The sequence below is a fragment of the Zalophus californianus genome, chromosome 11, assembly GCF_009762305.2.
Source record: "Zalophus californianus isolate mZalCal1 chromosome 11, mZalCal1.pri.v2, whole genome shotgun sequence".
In the NCBI taxonomy this organism is placed as follows: Eukaryota; Metazoa; Chordata; class Mammalia; order Carnivora; family Otariidae; genus Zalophus; species Zalophus californianus.
Window position 1 is genome coordinate 74507019 of NC_045605.1, and position 17621 is coordinate 74524639.

The window sequence follows — 17621 nt, forward strand, 5'->3', positions numbered from 1 at the left end:
GGACTTTCAAGATCCAGGGTGTGTCCAGTGTAGATTGTTATGTTCTAAACACCACTGATCTGGCTTGGGAGAGGGAACCACAGGATCAGATGTGGAAGATCACCCTGGCTCACCATCTGGGACCTGGGCAGGGAAACCAGTTACGCTGGTGAGCTATGGTGAGAGCGAGAGTTACACAAGAAAAATATCTGAAAGGCAGATAGGACAGGGCTTGGTGATTAAAATGGGCTATGGAGGGGCGCCTGGGTGGCTCAGTCGTTAAGAGTCTGCCTTCAGCTCGGGTCATGGTCCCACGGTCCTGGGACTGAGCCCCACATCGGGCTCCCTGCTCGGCAGGAAGCCTCCTTCTCCCTCTCCCACTCCCCCTGCTTGTGCTCCCTTTCTCGCTGTGTCTCTCTCTGTCAAATAAATAAATAAAATCTTTAAAAAAAAAATGGAAATAAAATGGGCTATGAAAAAGCCAGGAAAAAGGAGTCAAAAGGGACAGCCCAAATTTCTGTCTCCAAATTGAGACAGGAGGGAGGGGTGAGGAGTGTGAGAATGCATAGGCACAGTGAGACCCAAGAGAGGCAAGGAGGAGGTTTGTTTCATTTCTGTTTGGGGTGGCTGGGTGGGAAAGTTTAAGGTTTTGACGTAGTGAACTTCAGACAGAGCTGTCCAATACACAACTGAAATGACACGTTTTAGAAAGAGACCAGCGAAGGTCCAGTCTATTGGCTGAGGCCATGCGTAAGGGCGAGCTTAGCCTGGGTGGTGACACGAAGCGCGGAAGCTTGCGACACCGCCTGGCGCCGCGCACGTGTTCGCGGCCGGCCAGGCCCAGCGCGCAGACACCCGTCCGCGCCCACCCCCTCCGCCCTCCCCCAGGCCCCGCCCCCACTGGGCGGGGCGAGGCAGTAGCGCCGCAAAGTCACCGGAAGACACAATCGGGTAGGCGCGGGCTCAGCCGCCTGAGACCCCCGGGCGCACCTGGGAGGGGCACCAGCCAAATGGGGCGAGGGGACGGGGAACCGCCGGGAACGGGTGATGCCGGGACAGCCGGGCCCGCGGCGCTGAGCGCGGCCGTGGCGGCTGCGGCGGCGGCACTGGTCGCCGCCCTGCTCCTGCTGCGGTGTGAGGACGCGGGATCGGGGGCTGGCTCCAGGTAACCCCTCCGCGCAGGGGGCCAAGCTGGGCCCTCGCACCCCAGTGGGCGGAGAAAGGAGGAGTTGAAACCGGGAGTACCGTCGGGGAACGAGGCCTCTGGGTGCCATGGCACCTTTCTCCTGTTAGGGCCCCTTTGGAGGTGTAGATTGGCTCAGGTGCGGTGGATGGCCAGGGTGTCACGCCCTGCAGGAGATTCAGCACTTTCCCCGGGGCCCAGACTGCGGAGAATAACAATACCTTTTCCAAGCAAATAAACCACCATTGTTCCCCAGGATAAGCAAGGGCCATTCCTTAAACATCCCAAGACCAGCCGCTATCGATGTTATTTCTGCAGCATGGCCGAGACTGAGGCGCTGCCGAAGCTTCGGGAAGACTTCAGGATGCAGAATAAATCTGTCTTTATTCTGGGCGCCAGCGGGGAAACCGGCAGAGTGCTCTTAAAAGAAATCTTGGAACAGAGCCTGTTTTCCAAAGTCACACTCATTGGCCGGAGAAAGCTCACCTTCGATGAGGATGCTTATAAAAATGTGGTGGGTATTTGAGCTGGGACTCAAAAATGTAATTGCAGTGATTCTTCGGGGTGAACATATATTCATGCCTAAAGGCTGAACATTGCCCGGCCGGTGGTGGAGGAGAGGTGATCACAATGTGGCCGAGAATGGTCTGTGAGAGGCCCTCCTGGAAGCTGGAGTCCTGGTATAGGCCCAGGTTGGCCTCCTCACTCACTGTATGACCTTGGGCAAAGCCCTTCTCACAATCTAGACCCCTATAAGGCCGGCCTGGCTTGTAATGAGGGCTTGGAAGACAGAGAAGAGCAAGTTTTCAGGGCCATTCAAGCTGGGTTCTAGAGACAGTCTGGTAACCTGGGGCCATTTTCTCAACCACTTTGCTTGTTTTATTTACCTGTCCACCCAATATTAATGTCAGTGAATTGCAGGCAAGGTCTCTGGCAATAAAGGTGAGATTATTCACCTACAAGAATTTCCCTGCCTAACTTCCCAGGGCTGCAGCCTTGTAAGTGGAATATTCTCTTCATTGTCACACTTTCATGGTTAACCAAATGACATGCCAGACCTCCCCTAAATGTTTGTAGTCTGAGCTTTGTGGAGATTCCTTTCCCCATGTAAAGGGAGTTGTGAAATGCAGTAAATTAAACTATAATGTAATCCTGAGACCCCACAGCTATAGACATTGGTCCCACAGGCTTCACAGGTGGACCATTCCAAATACCAAGTGGTCTCACAAATAAATGTTCTTAATCCCTGTAGGTCCATGGTCAGGTCATTTTATGTCTATCTTATGTCCATCAGGACTTTACTGTTTAAAATGGACATCTTTGCTTAGACTTAGTTAATATGTGGTCTTCACAGTCTGGCTTCATGGAGTGTGTCAAATACCTCCAGTAATTAGAAACTGAAATTGAGTTCTGTGCTTTGATAATCGAGTTTTGGTGGCACGTCTTTTGGTTATGCACTTAACGGGAACATACTTTTCTTTAGCATACTCACAGTGCCAGAAAAATCCTTTTGAAAGAGCTGATGGTAAGGAAGGAAAACTACATTTTATTTGAACTCCTGGATGATGGGAACTTCTCAATCTATCTTTTTTAAGTTTCACAACAAACTTACGAGGTTACGTGGAGGTTCTTTTTTTTGTAAGATTTATTTATTTTAGAGAGAGAGAGTGCATAAACAGGAGGAGGGACAGCAAGAGAGGGAGAAACGGACTCCCTACTGGACTGGGCTTGATCTCACAATCCTAAGATCCTAACCTCAGCCATAACCAAGAGACAGACCCTTAACTGACTGAGCCACCCAAGCATCCCTACATGGAGGTTCTTTTTTTTTTTTTTTTTTTAAGATTTTATTTATTTTTTGACAGAGACAAGAGACAGCAAGAGAGGGAACACAAGCAGGGGGAGTGGGAGAGGGAGAAGCAGGCTTCCCACTGAGCAGGGAGCCCGACGCAGGGCTTGATCCCAGGACCCCAGGATCATGACCCGAGCCAAAGGCAGACGCTTAACGAATGAGCCACCCAGGTGCTCCTACGTGGAGGTTCTTAAATATGAGTGAGCACGAGAATTACAGAGGGTGCTTATTAAAAGTGCATTTTCTGCTTCAGAAGTATTGGTGCAACACCTAGGAATATGCCTTTTTTATCAAGCACTCACTGGCTGATTCTAACACAGGTGGTTCACAAATTGGACTGAAGGAAGGATTATCATTCCCATTTTGTTGCTGGAAAAACTGAGGCATATGACTTGGCCAAATAACTTGGCCAAAATTACATGCTTAGTAAGTAGCAGGCTCAAGAGTTAAACCGAGATCTTTGAGATTCCAAACACCATTCCTTGCCCTGACATTGTACTTCATTAGTATCCCTCCTGGTAGTACAGACAGGTCTTTTATTTTTCCAGAGAGAAAATTATAATTGAACCTGACTTTAGAGATCTGAATCACTTACAGTCCAGTTATGTATACCGTGGACATATAAGTGCATTGTTGATTTTGAATTCAGATTAATTGCTTTTTAGTGGGGGGAAAAATGAGCTTGCAAAAAATTTTTATAATATGATTATGCATTTTCCTTAATTTAATTTCTATTTATCTTATTAAACTTGGTTTGTCTCCCAGCAAAGTATCAATTTGGTAAATAGCATCTGTAACAGTCACTTGATCATAGGTCTTAAAAGCTACCCAGTACCTTATTTATATTGTGTAAATTATTAAGTGTATCCATGCTTCATATCTAATGCCCCAGTTTTCTGCCACTCTGCACAGTGCTGCTCTAGCTCTATCAGAAGTTTCTTACTAAGTAAAATAAGCACACTATGTGGAATCGCGATTCCCATGCCCTAAGAATCTGTCCTACTAAATCGCGACTCCCATGCCCTAGGAATCTGCCCTACTAAATAGACTAACATGGAAAAGATAGAAGGAGATTGGCAGAAGAGATGCCAGAGCAAAGAGCTTGCAAAATCTGATAATAAGTGGGCAGACTCTTCACTTATGTTTTCTAATTTATTCTTTAAATCTAGAGGGGTATTTTTCTCTCTCTCTTTTAATAACATCAAGTTATATACAGCTGTGTCCTTGTTGTCTAGAACCAAGAAGTGGTGGACTTTGAAAAGTTGGATGACTACGCTTCTGCCTTTCAAGGTCATGATGTTGGATTTTGTTGCCTGGGTACGACCAGAAAAAAAGCTGGAGCGGTAAGGAAGACATAGACCCCTTTCCCTTTGCTGTCTGGTAATGTCAACTATTCCTTTCTTGCTTACTCTTTTTCCTTACATCCGTAGTGCTTACATGTAATAAGCTCTTATCATTTATGATTTCATATGCTGCCATAGCCTTTGCTATACTTTGAATAGTACTGATAAATTCATCTTTCCTTCAAAGTAATCCTTGAGTTCAGTCCTTCGTGCTGGAGACATCATAAATATTTACAAGGTCTTGCCTCTTGCAAATAATTGCTATCACTCCGTCCCCTGACTAAGGCAGACCATTATGTCTGAGTAAAAGTAAATGGCTCATGCTGTTAGCAATAAGCTTTTTTTTCTTATAAATGTTTTAAACTTAAAGCATTCTCTCTCACATATATGATTTGCTTCAACCTGTTTTCATGCCAAGTTTTATTTTTTATTTTATTTTTTTAAAGATTTTATTTATTTGACAGAGAGAGACAGCAAGAGAGGGAACACAAGCATGGGGAGTGGGAGAGGGAGAAGCAGGCTTCCCACCGATGTTTTCATGCCAAGTTTTAAACTTATGATATAGAACATCAGAACAGAGGCACGATTCAGCTAGCCTTTAGTGATGACTCAGCCTTCAGTGGTGATTCACCCCAGTGGTGATTCAGCCCTGACTGACGCAGACTGTTCTAATCCATGTTTTATCTTCTTTTTAATGGTATTCTAAATCACATCAGCCTCTGTCCAGAAGTCCTAGGTTACTATCTAGTTAAAAGTCATTGCTTACTATGTAGAGCCTCAGCAAGTGTTAATACCTCTTAATTTATACCTTGACTATAGTTTATTCCTCTTGCAGAGGATTGTTGGAGCTAAATGTGTTCATTTATTTATTATTATTTTTAGAGAGAGTGTGCAAGAATGGAAGTTGGGGGGAGGGAGAAGGGAGGGGCGGAGGGATAGAAAGAATCTCAAGCAGGCTCCACGACTAGCGTGGAGGGCGAAGTGGGGCTCGATCTCACAACCCTGAGATCATGACCTGAGCCAAAATCAAGAGTTGGACGCTTAACCAGCTGAGCCACCCAGTTGCCCCTAAATGTGTCTACTAAGGTATTATGTTATTATGGTAGTAGTATCAGGATGCTACCATGGGGCCTTATCATAGATTTATAAACAGGCCCATGTATCAGAATCATTAGGAGGGCACATGGTTAAGAACTATTGGTTTATACCAACTAAGGAGTTCAGCTCAAATGTTTTTCTCTGGCCCTGTTGGTGATCCAAAGAATAATTCTATTTATGCTTTTGGTAGGGATGTATTTCCAAATCTTCTGCAGTTCTGTCATGTCCACTTTGGAACCCAGCTGGGTTTTGAGCTCTGTGCTGGGAAGTATGGATTATAGAGAAGTTTGACTCGCCCAGGAATTGGCACATTGTGTCTCCTAGAAAAGGTCATTATCCTGCTCAGCAGCTGGTACAGTCATTTCTGTCCCAGCAACAGTCACAAGCAATGTGCCCTCTAAAAAGCACTGAAAAACTTTTGTTCTAGTACACTGCAGGTTGAACTGTCTCAGGTGCCAAACTGATTTTGGTGGTTACTCAGCAAAATAAAAATGACTGCATTAGGCATAGAGCAGTTGATTTTCATCACATAAGGCAAATCTCATTATAGGGTGCTGCAAGAAAAAGTCGAAATTGCTTTGTTGCATTCAAATTTTGTAAAGCAATTTTAATCAGAGGAATTGTATGTCTTCACTATCCGGAATATTTTTTTTAGGTGAAGTTGGTTCCCCACCCGTCAGGCTACTCAATACCTTTTGTTCTCCAAAATCAGTTTGAAAAGATAAAAGTATTCATGGTAAGCAAGAGAAAAAAAACTAGTAAGCCAAATATAACCTCAGAAATGAGTTGGAGGTTAAATGGTTTAAGAGGATAGTGACAGAAAGTAAGCTGACATTTCCTCCAGAATGTCTTTTTTAAAAAAGATTTGATACTAATTTTGATTGGATGCAATATAAAGTTTGGAGGTCGGGATAACTTCAGGCAATTTAAGAGGTGACGGTTCACAGGTGGTTAGGTAATAATAGTTATTTGATGGGGGATTGTGCATTTCCAAGCTCACCCTACCTGGTATTCTGGGTCAGCAGCCCTGACAAAGAGCTCACAAAGAGCTCATCAGGTAGATACTGAGAAGCTAGTGCAAGCCTGGTGTCATTCTGTAGCTGTTTTGTAACTGGAATAGCCCACAGTTTTCCTTAGCGGTAGAACTTTCCAGTAGAAAAACTTCAAGAAATTCAGGGTTTCTGTCTCATTATTGACACCCTTGGGGTAGCCATCTTATTTCCCTATGATCTTCAGTGTGTGAATTTGCTGAGGCTCTTACACAAAGCACCATACCCAGGGTGGCTTAAACAACAGAAGTCTAGTGTCTCACAGCTCTGGCAGCTGGAAGTCTGAGATCAAGGTGTTGGCAGATTTGGTTCCCCTGAGGGCTATGGCGGAAGGAACTTCCAGGCTTCTCTCCCTGACTCCTAGATGACCGCCTTCTCTCCATGTCTCTTCATTCGGTGTTTTTCCTGAGGGTGTGTGGCTATGTCCAAATATCTCCTTTTTATAACAGCACTAGTCCAGGTAGATTAAGAACCACCACTCTCAGTATGACCTCACCTTAACATCAGCAATGACCCCGTTTCCAAATTAGGTCACATTCTGAGGTACTGGAGGTCACGACTTCAACATATGAGTGTTGGGGAAGACATTACAACCCATAAAATTCAGGCTATTCAGATTTCCCCTGAAACTGGTGTCGGGATAGGTCCGTTAGCTTTTTCAGCTGTTTGGAAAACCATTTCATTTAGTCGTGTTAGATGCTGATCTTTTTCACACTCACAGGCCCCAGTTGTCCAAAAGTGCAGTGGCTTCCTTACTTGGCCCCAGTCCAGATCTACTGGGTCAGAATCTCTAAGGCTGGAAGCTTGGCAGCTATTTTTAGCAAGCTTCTTGGGAAATTCAGACACAGCCAAACCTCCTCTTGTTGGACCTGCTTTCACAAAGCATTAGGATGTGTTAGTCTTCCTCTCCTGCTGCTTTTCTAGGTACTGGAGTCCCATATGGCCTTCACCTGGCTTTAAGAAGTAACTTGTGTGCTAGTGAAGGTTGTAATACCCTTTGAAAACCAGATCTATTTTGGCCTGGGGTGTGGAGCAGAAACTCACAGATGTCACTGAGAATAGCAGTTTCCCCTTATTTGTCTTCAGAGAAGGATGTGGTTCGTGAGTTTGAGGTGGTGTAATGTGGTTTTGCCTCTGCATTGGCTTCCTCACGGTCCAGGTTCTTGGATTCTGTTGAATGGACAATGCTGGTAATGCAATTAAAGCCGCCGTTGTAACATTTATGAGGCATCATTAGAGTCTCCTGGCTTCTGATTCGAATCAGAATGAAACATTCTTCTAATCCAGGGGCTTGCGGACCACAGGCTGTGGGCCACATACAGCCTACCTGTTTTTGTGTAGCCCATCGAGCTAAGAATGTTTTTATATTTTTAAATGGCTAAAAAATGTCAAAAGGGGAATAATATGTCATGACATGTGAAAATATAAGAAATTCAAATTTCAGTATCCATAAATAAAGTTTTATTAGAACACAGCTGCTCTCATTACTTTATATATTATTTGTGGCTGCTCTGGTACTGTGATGGCCGAGCTGTGTCACTGTAACAGAAGCCTGCAAATCTGGAAGTGTTTGCTATCGCATCCTTTACGGGAACAGCTGGCTGCCTCCTGCTGTAATGTGTACTGTTTGATTTGATGTAGAAGGGGCTTGTGAAGTCATAGGGCCCCCAGTGACTTGAGGCTCTCTGTTTGGATACCAAATAGCCATGGGGCCTTGGGTGTGCTGGGTCACTCCCCTGGGCCAGTGCCTCCTCATCGGTACTGAGAAGGAGGTGACCACTGACCCCGTTAGCCTGCAGAATTCTTTGACTTCCATCACCCAGAGAAAAGAATGCCCCAAATGGAAACATTTTGTGAGGACGTAGAGATGGACTCAGGAATCTCAGGTATGTTTGGTTTTCTTTTTCTATCCAGAGCTTTTTCTCTAACCAAGATCTTGGTTCTACCGCTGTACATCAAATATAGAGATGCCTTCCAGAAATACAAACAAATGGGGTCTCAGATTATACCATTTGTTGTTTGTCAGCATCTCTGTCTTCTAGTCTAATTTATAGGGCTGGCTTGAAATGGGAATAAAGAAGAAAAAATTGAAGCAGGAATATGGCTAAGTGCGCCCCTTTACAGAATGACAGATCCTCCCTCCTTGGAGAAGGGTGCCCCGGATGTTGAGTCATTGTGGCATGCTCTCTGGTCGTGCCCGTCACTGCTGAAATACCTTGTTAGGAGAAGTTGTTCTCAAGCCAACGTGTTCCTAGTTTTCAGGACTGTGTAAAGATTAGAAGAAATACTTAGTAGCTTTGGATTTTAATAAGATTTAAAGAGTAATTGGAGAATTTGTCTCCCTTGATTGTGGAGCCTGTGAAGGTAGCTCTGCTGGGTCATATTACATTGTGCTTATTCTTTTGAGTGGGTGATGGGAAAGGAAATTTATAGTGGGAACTTATTTAATCAATTCCTTTTTCTAGAAGGAACTCTGATTCCTAGCTTAAAGTAAGACACACTGACTATAGAATCATAAAGACACTGTAACAGAATGGACTTAATGCTCTCAGAAGAGATGTCTTTTCTCCTGCCATATGGTTAGGGAAACTAAATATGGTTTTTCTGGGAAAACACATGAAAACTGTGTTTCTGGGATATGAAGTAGCTTGTTTCTTCTATTGTTTTTTTTTTTTTTATTTTCACCGTTAGAGAACAAGAAAGGATGTTAATAAGATTTTAAAGATAGCTTCCTTCTATCCCTAAATGGAATCTTCCTCACTGCAGAGAAAATTAGTGTGTGTTGCTATCTCCAAGTCTGTCACCAGGATCCACGCTTAAGTTTGGTTTCTAAGTCCTTGAAAGCTGTTGACCCCTTTGCTTTTGAGTTTCATTCACCAGCTAAAAGGCCACGCATCAGGGTGGGGGAAGTGAAATTCAAAAATTGTGGGCTTGGAAAAGTGCAGATTTATAATCAGCTTGGGGGCTCGGAGGATTTGTGAAATCATTTTGGATTAACAGCCATTGATTGCTAATAAAACAATATTTAGCTTTGTCCAGAGAACAGCAGTGGAGAAAGGTCCGGGCACCTTGTCAACAGGGCCCATTGAATGGGGGTGACGGGCTAAGTGTGGGGGTTTCTGCAGCAGCGTGGGTGCTCGTCCTTCACAGGGCCGTTGTCAGTTGTTAGCCAGGCCCGTGAAAGGAAGGACGCCAGAGTCTGATGGCTAGGGTGGTATTGATGTGCTTTAGCTGACTAATCAGATTGAAAAAGTCCCATGGCACTTACGTCACTTTAATTTTCATCAAACAATTGGAGATGGCAGGACTCTATTAAGGAGAGGTTGATCCAGAACTAAAGCCAAATAAATTAGGGTCTCAGTTTAATCAAATTATCCCTTTACTGGCTCTGGATTAAGCGAGAGAGACAGCGTCGGTCCAGGGACTTGTGATTGGCTGAATCTTTCCTTTATTTTTAAAGAAGCTGATGAAAGAAAAAAAGCATTTTAACAGAGACAACGATGATAACGCTTCCAAGAAATAGTGCTAAACAGCAGCAGCAATGAAGAGGTTTTTATTTCACTAGTCAGCGCTGTGATTTCATTGTGAGTAACAGAGCTGGGCTCGAAATCAAAGTTTGGGGATTCCTTCTGCACACGTAAAATCTCAATTCGGAGAATGGCTCTGAGGAGACTCACGTCCCTCTCTCAGGAGGAGCAGAGCAGTAAACTCGATTTGCTTCACACGGGTGTGAAAGAGCCGCATCGTGAGCTGGAATCAGTGTGTAGGCAAGTCTCCTGTGAAGCTTGAAGTGCAAGTGTACAACACGGAAGGGGGTGGTGGTGATGTGTGGGTGAAGAATGACATTTATGTTACCTGCCCTGCAGGTAGTGGTTAAGATGTACTGTCACTGCCGACAGAGGACAGGAGAGACTTTGGGGGTAAGGGGGACATTCTAGTTCTTGATCTGGACGTTGGTTGCAGAGGGGGTTCAGGTGATGAAAAGTCACAGCTCTGTCCTTTCAACATGTTTGCTTTTCTTTTATAATCGACTTCCATACAAATCTGAAAAGGTGTGGGCCTGTTGTTTTAAGATTGAAATCTGTATTAGTTTCCTACTGCTGCTGTAACATACTGCCTCGAATCTAGTGGCTTCAAACAACATAAATGTATCATCTTACAGTTCTGTAAGTTAAGTAAATCCAACGTGGATTTCGCTGAGATAAAATCAAGGTGTCGACAGGGCCACGTTCCCTTCTGGAGGCTCTGGGGGCGAATCCACTTTGTTAATGTTTTCCAGCTTCTAGAGGTCGCCTGCATTCCTTGGTACGTGGTGCCCTCCCTCCATGTCCAGGGCCAGGAACAGGAGACTGAGTACTCCTCACACCGCATAGCTCATCCCTCCTCTTCTGCTTCCCTTTTCCACTTTTAAGGACTCTTGTGATTACATTGGGCCCAGTTGCAGAATACAGAATAATCTTATTTTGAGGTCAGCCGATTAGCAACCATAATTCCACCTGCGGCCTGAATTCCCCTTTGCTGTATAACCTAACGTATTCACGGGTATGGGGATCAGCACACAGACATCTCTGTGGGGCCACCCCAGTTATGAATGAGTCCTTTTCATTAGCTGGAGGCAGTGTGAGATAAGAAGGAAGATGGGTACAATGGAGAGCATGGCTCAGAGGCAAGAATATGCATTCCACTCTCCGCTTTCTCTTCTTACCACAAGTTCACCAGGTCACTGGCCCTTGTTTTCACATCTTCCTAATGAAGGGGTTGGACGTGGTGTTTCCTGAGGTACAAGACCCACCTCTCCTTATGAAATAAAACATTTAGGATCATTAAGTACCCTAGGGCAAATTTTTAATTAAAAAAATCATTAGGGTGGTAATATCTTCCAATTTGGAATCGTCATTATAGAAAACCTCACTATACAGTGGTAGGTCTAAAGCTCACTAGACTTTAGACTCTTCTCCAGTGCTCTGGAGTTTGAGGATGGCCAACATTTGTGGTAGTCCTGAGAAACTGTTGCTTCATGGCATTCCCTTATCTGGGTACAGGCATGTGTCCTTCCATGAGGCCCAGGCAATGAGTTTACATTCTGTTGTTTGCACCATTCTCCCCACTCCTCCTATTTATTGCCACTTAGGTTTTTTTTTCCCCCAATTGGATTTGCCTTTTCTCTGCTTTTATTGGACTTTTATTCATTCATTCAAATGTTTTTAGATTACCTATCATGTGCCGGGAATACACCGATGCTGAGATATGAATTAAGAAGAAAGACCCTACCACTGCACTCATCGGACTGAGTCTAGACCAGGGGGTCCCCAAACATTCTTGATTATATACTTGTCAGTAAAAAAAAATGTGAGGATTCACTCTTTACTGGTATATGAAGTATGTTGTAAAACATACCCCAAAATTGGAAATTAAATAGACTTTGTTCTCATAGTGCCTGGAGAGAGTTCTCAGCTATGCCCTGAGACCCCCGCCCATTAGAGCTGACACAGAGAAAATTGAGAATCAGAAAGTTATTAAAAGACAAAGAAATGTGTGACTTCAGGGTGTTTCTTAGCCTGGTCTTATTGTTCCTTTTGTTCCTTGCAGATTGGTTTGGTGTCTGTGTCTCAATGTCACTGTCCTTATTACTTCACTGGCCTTGCTGCCGCAGCTGGTCTGCCTATCCTGAGCATCACACTTGGAGCTTTTCCCAGGGCCTACGCTTGGATGCATTTTATTTAGATCTCCATTCCCCTGCAGGCCTCCTAGCCTGCCACCCAACCTAAATAGTAATCTTTAAGATGAACTCACAGCTTTTTGGAAATAACTCACATCCTTTTCCCCCTCAGGAAGGATTTGTTCGTGTTGATCGAGATTATGTCCTCAAGTCTGCGGAACTGGCAAAAGCTGGAGGGTGCAAACATTTTAACTTGCTGTCCTCTAAGGGAGCTGATAAGTCAAGCAATTTTTTATATCTGCAAGTTAAGGTTTGTGCACATTTCTATCTTGCATATACTTTGGAGAACCCTGGCTAAGTGGCACTACAAAATAATGTAAAATGCTAACTGATACAGAAATGCATTAAATGCATTATATTATGCATTTTCTATAGTGGCAGGGACTGTTTTTTGCACGGATATGTTTAGTAAACAGGAGTGATTTGAAAGATAATTTCCAATGTCTTTCCCTGTGTTGATTATCCAGTAATCATGAAATGAGTTGTGACAGCTCTGGTCTTGAATATCAGTATGGAATCTTAGCATTAGAAGAGACTTGGAGGCAGTGATTCTTAAACTTTTCCAGAGTAGATGATATTTTAGTATTGGGTATGGCTCTTGTCCTCAAGGTATCTCTAATATGCTTGTTTGGGGATTCCCCAAGGCTAGCCCCAAGTTTGGTAATTTGATAGAAGGTCTCACAAGATGCAGTATATAGTTACATTCACAGCAATGATTTATTACAATGAAAGGCTAGGAAGCAAAGTCAGTAAAGGGAAGGAGTGTATGGAGTGAGGTCCAGAGGAAATGGGTACAAGCTTCCAAGAGTCTTCTCTCAGTAGAGGCACACATGCTTAATTTCTTCAGCAATGAGTGTTGAGAAAATGAGAGAAATTTGCCTGAGCGCCAGAGTTCAGAGTTTTGATGGGGTCAATCACATTGGCACCCTGAGCCTGGAAAATGATTATAAACTTCCAGAAGGAAAGCAAGTGTTCAGCATAAGCCACATCATTTGTACAAATAGTTTAGGTAATGTAAACTACCCTATCAGTTAGGTAATGACGGGGACACTCCTGAAATCCAAGTTCTCGGACACAAGCCAAAGGTCAACCTTGCAGGCAGAACTTTGTAAGATTAAAATAGAGTCTCAGCCCTGCTATGTTAACTCTTCTATGCACCCTGCTAATAGAGACAAAACATATCTTTGTAAAAGCTAAGAGATTTGTCCACATAAACACTTGTATGTGAATGTTCATGGCAGCATTATTCATAATAGCCCGAGTAGAAACAACCGAAATATCCATCAGCTGATGGATGAATAAAATCTGGTATATACATACAAAAGAATATTATTCGACTGTAAAAAGGCATGATACATGTGATAACATGGGTGAACCTTGAAAACATTATGCTAAAAGAGAGAGGCCCATCACAAAAGGCCACAACTTGTAGAATTCTGTTTATATAAAATATCCAGAATAGGTAAATCTGTAGAGACAGAAAGATTAATGGTTGGCTAGGGCTTGGGGGGAAGGGATGGAAGTGAGTGCTAATTGGTGTAGGGTTTCTGGGGGGGGCGGGCGAAGAAATAATTCTAAACTTAGATTTTGGGGAAGGTGGCATGACTCTGTAAATATACTAAAAAACATTAATTTTTAATAAGTTTTTTAAAAAGCTGCTCAAGATTGTGATGCATCAGGTGAGGTGCCAAATGAATGGTATGAACAGGCCAAGAAAGAGGAGAGCATACCATAAAATTCACAAGGCCTTCAGATGTCCCTGTGTCTGGCATTTCTGTTCTTGGAGATGCCTGGCATGAAAATTCATGGTTGGTTTAACGAATTTAATTTAAAGCCGCCATATAGATGTAATCTCAGTCTCTTGAAATTTGATGGGATTTGTTAGGAAGACGGTAATACAGAGCATCTGTGGGTCTTCTGACCCACTGGAACTACCTGAAAACCAAAAAAGGTGGATGTTCATCAGCCTGCAACATTAATTCTAGACTAAGGGGAGGTTATTCTTTGATGGTTGAACTCCTAACATGTTACTTAGTCTCTGGATCTGTTTTAAAATCAGTCACATGAAAGGCTGGACTGACTAGGCAGCCATCCTCTCATTCAGGACATCAACTCTCTACTGCCTGTCAGGATAAACGATCTCTTCCTTAACTTCCCAGAATCTAGAATTCTAGATAAGGATACTTACAATTATTGAGACCCGCAGAAGCAGATTATCTTCAAAACCCCAAGTTATTCCCTCTTCAGCATTACAGTAAACTGGTCTTCTTGATTAAATACTAAAATTTGGTTTTGATTAACAGGGAGAAGTAGAAGCTAGGGTTGAAGAATTACAATTTGATCGTTACTCTGTGTTTAGGCCTGGGTAAGTATTCATACTGCCTAACAGTACAGTACTGTTTGTTATGCCCCAGAAGTTAGTTTTTCTTTTTCTTTTTAGTTTTTCATTTGAAGAGGCTGACAACTAAGATATCTAAGCTATGAAAGAAGTCGACTAGAGGTGTGGATTGCTTCTCCGAAGATCATACCTTCTGGCTTTGAAGGAAAGGGTAGACCGTTTGTTGGTGGCAGGTTCAGAGTAGTCTGGAATTTCCTGGGTGGCTTTTGCTGCCTTAAAAAAAAAAAAAAAATCCTCTTCATTCACCAAATAAAACCTTTCACCCATTGTATTAATCTGTTCAGGCTGCCATAACAGAATAACACCACAGACCGGGAGGCATAAGCAACAGAAATTTATTTTCTCACAATTCTCGAGGCTAGAAGTCCAAAGTCAAGGTGCCATCAGAGTTAGTGTCTGCTGAGGCCTCTCTTCCTGGTTTGTAGATGGCCTTCTGTCTGTGTCCTGACTTGGTCTTTCCTCTGTTGCACGTGGAGAGGTATCTGATATCTCTCCCTCTCCTGCAAGGATACCAGTCTTGTCCAATCAAGATCCCACCCTTATGACCTAACTTAATCTTAATTACCCCCCATAAATGCACTGTTATCAACTACAACCACACTGGGGATTAGAGCTTCAACATGAATTTGGTGGGTTGGGCACAGTACAGTTCAGAGCACCCTCTATGGTCTGAAGACAATAAACCATCTCTTCCTCTGCTTTTCTTTTTCTCTTTAGAGTTCTACTGTGTGACAGGCAAGAATCTCGCCCAGGGGAATGGTTGGTTAGGAAATTCTTTGGCTCCTTACCAGAATCTTGGGCCAGTGGGCACTCTGTGCCAGTGACAACTGTGGTTAGGGCCATGCTGAACAACGCAGTGCGCCCAAGCGGCGAGAAGAAGGAACTGCTGGATAATAAGGTCATCCATGACCTGGGGAAAGCCGATAGCTCTCTCACGCCATGACCACGCTGGAGAAATGCTTTCTACTGTAAAGCTCAACACCCGCCACCTCACTGGTACTTTTCAGGGACCAAAAAAAGTCAGTGTGCTTCACCAGTCTCAGCTGCCCAGATCCAATCAAAAATTACTGTGTTCTGCACCAGCAGTTCAGAGCCTGGTCAGACGTATGGATACATCACCCGGGGAGCTTTCAAAAATAGAGATTCGTAGGCTCTACCTCTAACGTCTGAAGAAGAATCTTCAGGGTATAAGGGCAGGAATCTGTTGGTTTTTTTAAAGCTTCCCCTAGTGGTTCTGGTGCCACTGGTGGGGCGGCCTGCTTTGAAAAGCTGCTCTGCAGCCAGAGTAGCAGCACAAACCTTATCTATTATGCAGATGATCTCTATTCTATTCTAAAATTGTCATTTGTGTCTTTGAGTAACCTGCCGCCGACTGCTGTATCTGTGTCAGTGGGCATCATGCCTTACTACTTCTTTACAATGTATAATAAAAGTCATTATATAACCGAGCTTGTATAATTCCTGGGAGAACTAAATATAGGAAGGAAGATAAATGGACAAGTCCTGGGTGATCGTTAGAAAATGTCCACGTATCGGTGGTAATGTGCAGCGTTTTGGCCAGTGGGATGATATAACAGTGCTAGTGTTTACCCGGTGCTGGCTAAGTGCCAACCTATGCACATGCTCTCTGTCCTGTAACCCTCCACAATTCTTATAATCCTGATGGGTGCTACTATCATCCCCATATCTTAGATGGGGAAACTCAGGGCCCAAAGCTGAAGACCTGAAGCTAGGCTATGGCAAAGCCAGGATTCTAACCCAAGTCAGCCTGACCCATAGCTTGTATTATTTTTAACGACTCTGCAAAAGCCTCCGGTATCTGTGTATTTCCAGGAAGTTCCAGTTAACAGTGACTGGATGAGTACATGCTATGGATGAATAAAATTGAAATATTTGTTTTCTTTTATAGGGTTTAGGATCCCAGTAATGATTAACCACAAAATGTTCACATAGCCATTAGAAGTGTATGTCATGGTGCCACACTTCAAAAACTACAGAAAAGGAAAGATACAGAAGGAAGGGTCAAAGTCAAGAGGAGTACACAGTGTTAATTTCCATCCAGGAACGAAGGATAATGGTGAAACCCTGTCTTAACCTCTGTGCTGAGGGAAACAGTGATTTGAATGATTCAGTCCATTTTTACAGGGTCTACAGTATGCCACGTACATTTCAAGCTTCAGTGGACACCAGACGATAAAGGCCATTCCCTTTAATTGGGGGTGTATATCTGTAGAAGGGATTGGACGTTCCCATTGTCAGTCACCCCGGAAAGAGACATATTTTAGGAAGGGGTGGGGTCGGGCGCCTGGGTGGCTCAGTTGTTAAGCCTCTGCCTTCAGCTCAGGTCATGATCCCAGGGTCCTGAGATCCAGCCCCACATCGGGCTCCCTGTTCCACGGGAAGCCTGCTTCTCCCTCTCCCACTCTCCCTGCTTGTGTTCCCTCTCTCGCTGTGTCTCTCTGTCAAATAAATAAAATCTTAAAAAAAAAAAAAAAAAGGAAGGGGTGGGGTCTTAGGATGTGGACTTTAGAAGGGAGATGGAACATTCCTCCTGCCAGGCAGGGTTCCTTTGGGCCTGGACTCTGAAGAGCCTTCGTGTTTGGGTGATAACAGGCATGGGTTCCAAGGAGTGAGGCATGAGGCGAGGGGACCCTATAGGGACATCCTGAGGCCTGTGGGCTCTAAAAGCTACCCACAGTGGCTAATTTTAAGTTATCCTCTCTATGTTATTTTCTTACCCACAAAACCTTCTGTCAGGTCACGTTCAACTTCCTATTCTGGTCTCAATAGTGAGATGGGATGTCACGGGTAGGGTCTGTCTGTGTTCATCTTTGGATTAGAAAGGAAAGTGGCTCCCTCCCAAAACCAGCATCGTGGTGAGACAAAAACTTAAAGGGACAAGATTCTGGCTCAGTCACCCTCCTAGACTGTGTGTTATTTACTTTAGTGTGTTAACATCGACTGACTGGGTGTTACAAAGGAACTGAGCAGATATCCCTC

The 17621-nt window shown here is 43.9% G+C and overlaps 1 protein-coding gene across 4 annotated transcripts; it reads left to right on the forward strand.

Annotated features, from left to right (window-relative positions):
- Positions 1-831: 831 nt before the first annotated feature.
- Positions 832-16083, forward strand: HTATIP2 (HIV-1 Tat interactive protein 2). Of its 4 annotated transcripts, none has more exons than XM_027578125.2 (6): positions 832-930; positions 1481-1676; positions 4250-4357; positions 12336-12473; positions 14527-14588; positions 15339-16083. In XM_027578125.2, the coding sequence occupies exons 2-6, from the start codon at positions 1482-1484 to the stop codon at positions 15562-15564; spliced, it is 729 nt and encodes a 242-aa protein (XP_027433926.1). In that variant the 5' UTR covers positions 832-930; position 1481; the 3' UTR covers positions 15565-16083. The 4 variants fall into 4 exon arrangements, with proteins under 4 accessions (XP_027433926.1, XP_027433924.1, XP_027433922.1 ...); XM_027578123.2 differs by having other exon boundaries at positions 874-930; positions 1419-1676; XM_027578121.2 differs by lacking the exon at positions 832-930 and adding an exon at positions 940-1144.
- Positions 16084-17621: the final 1538 nt, after the last annotated feature.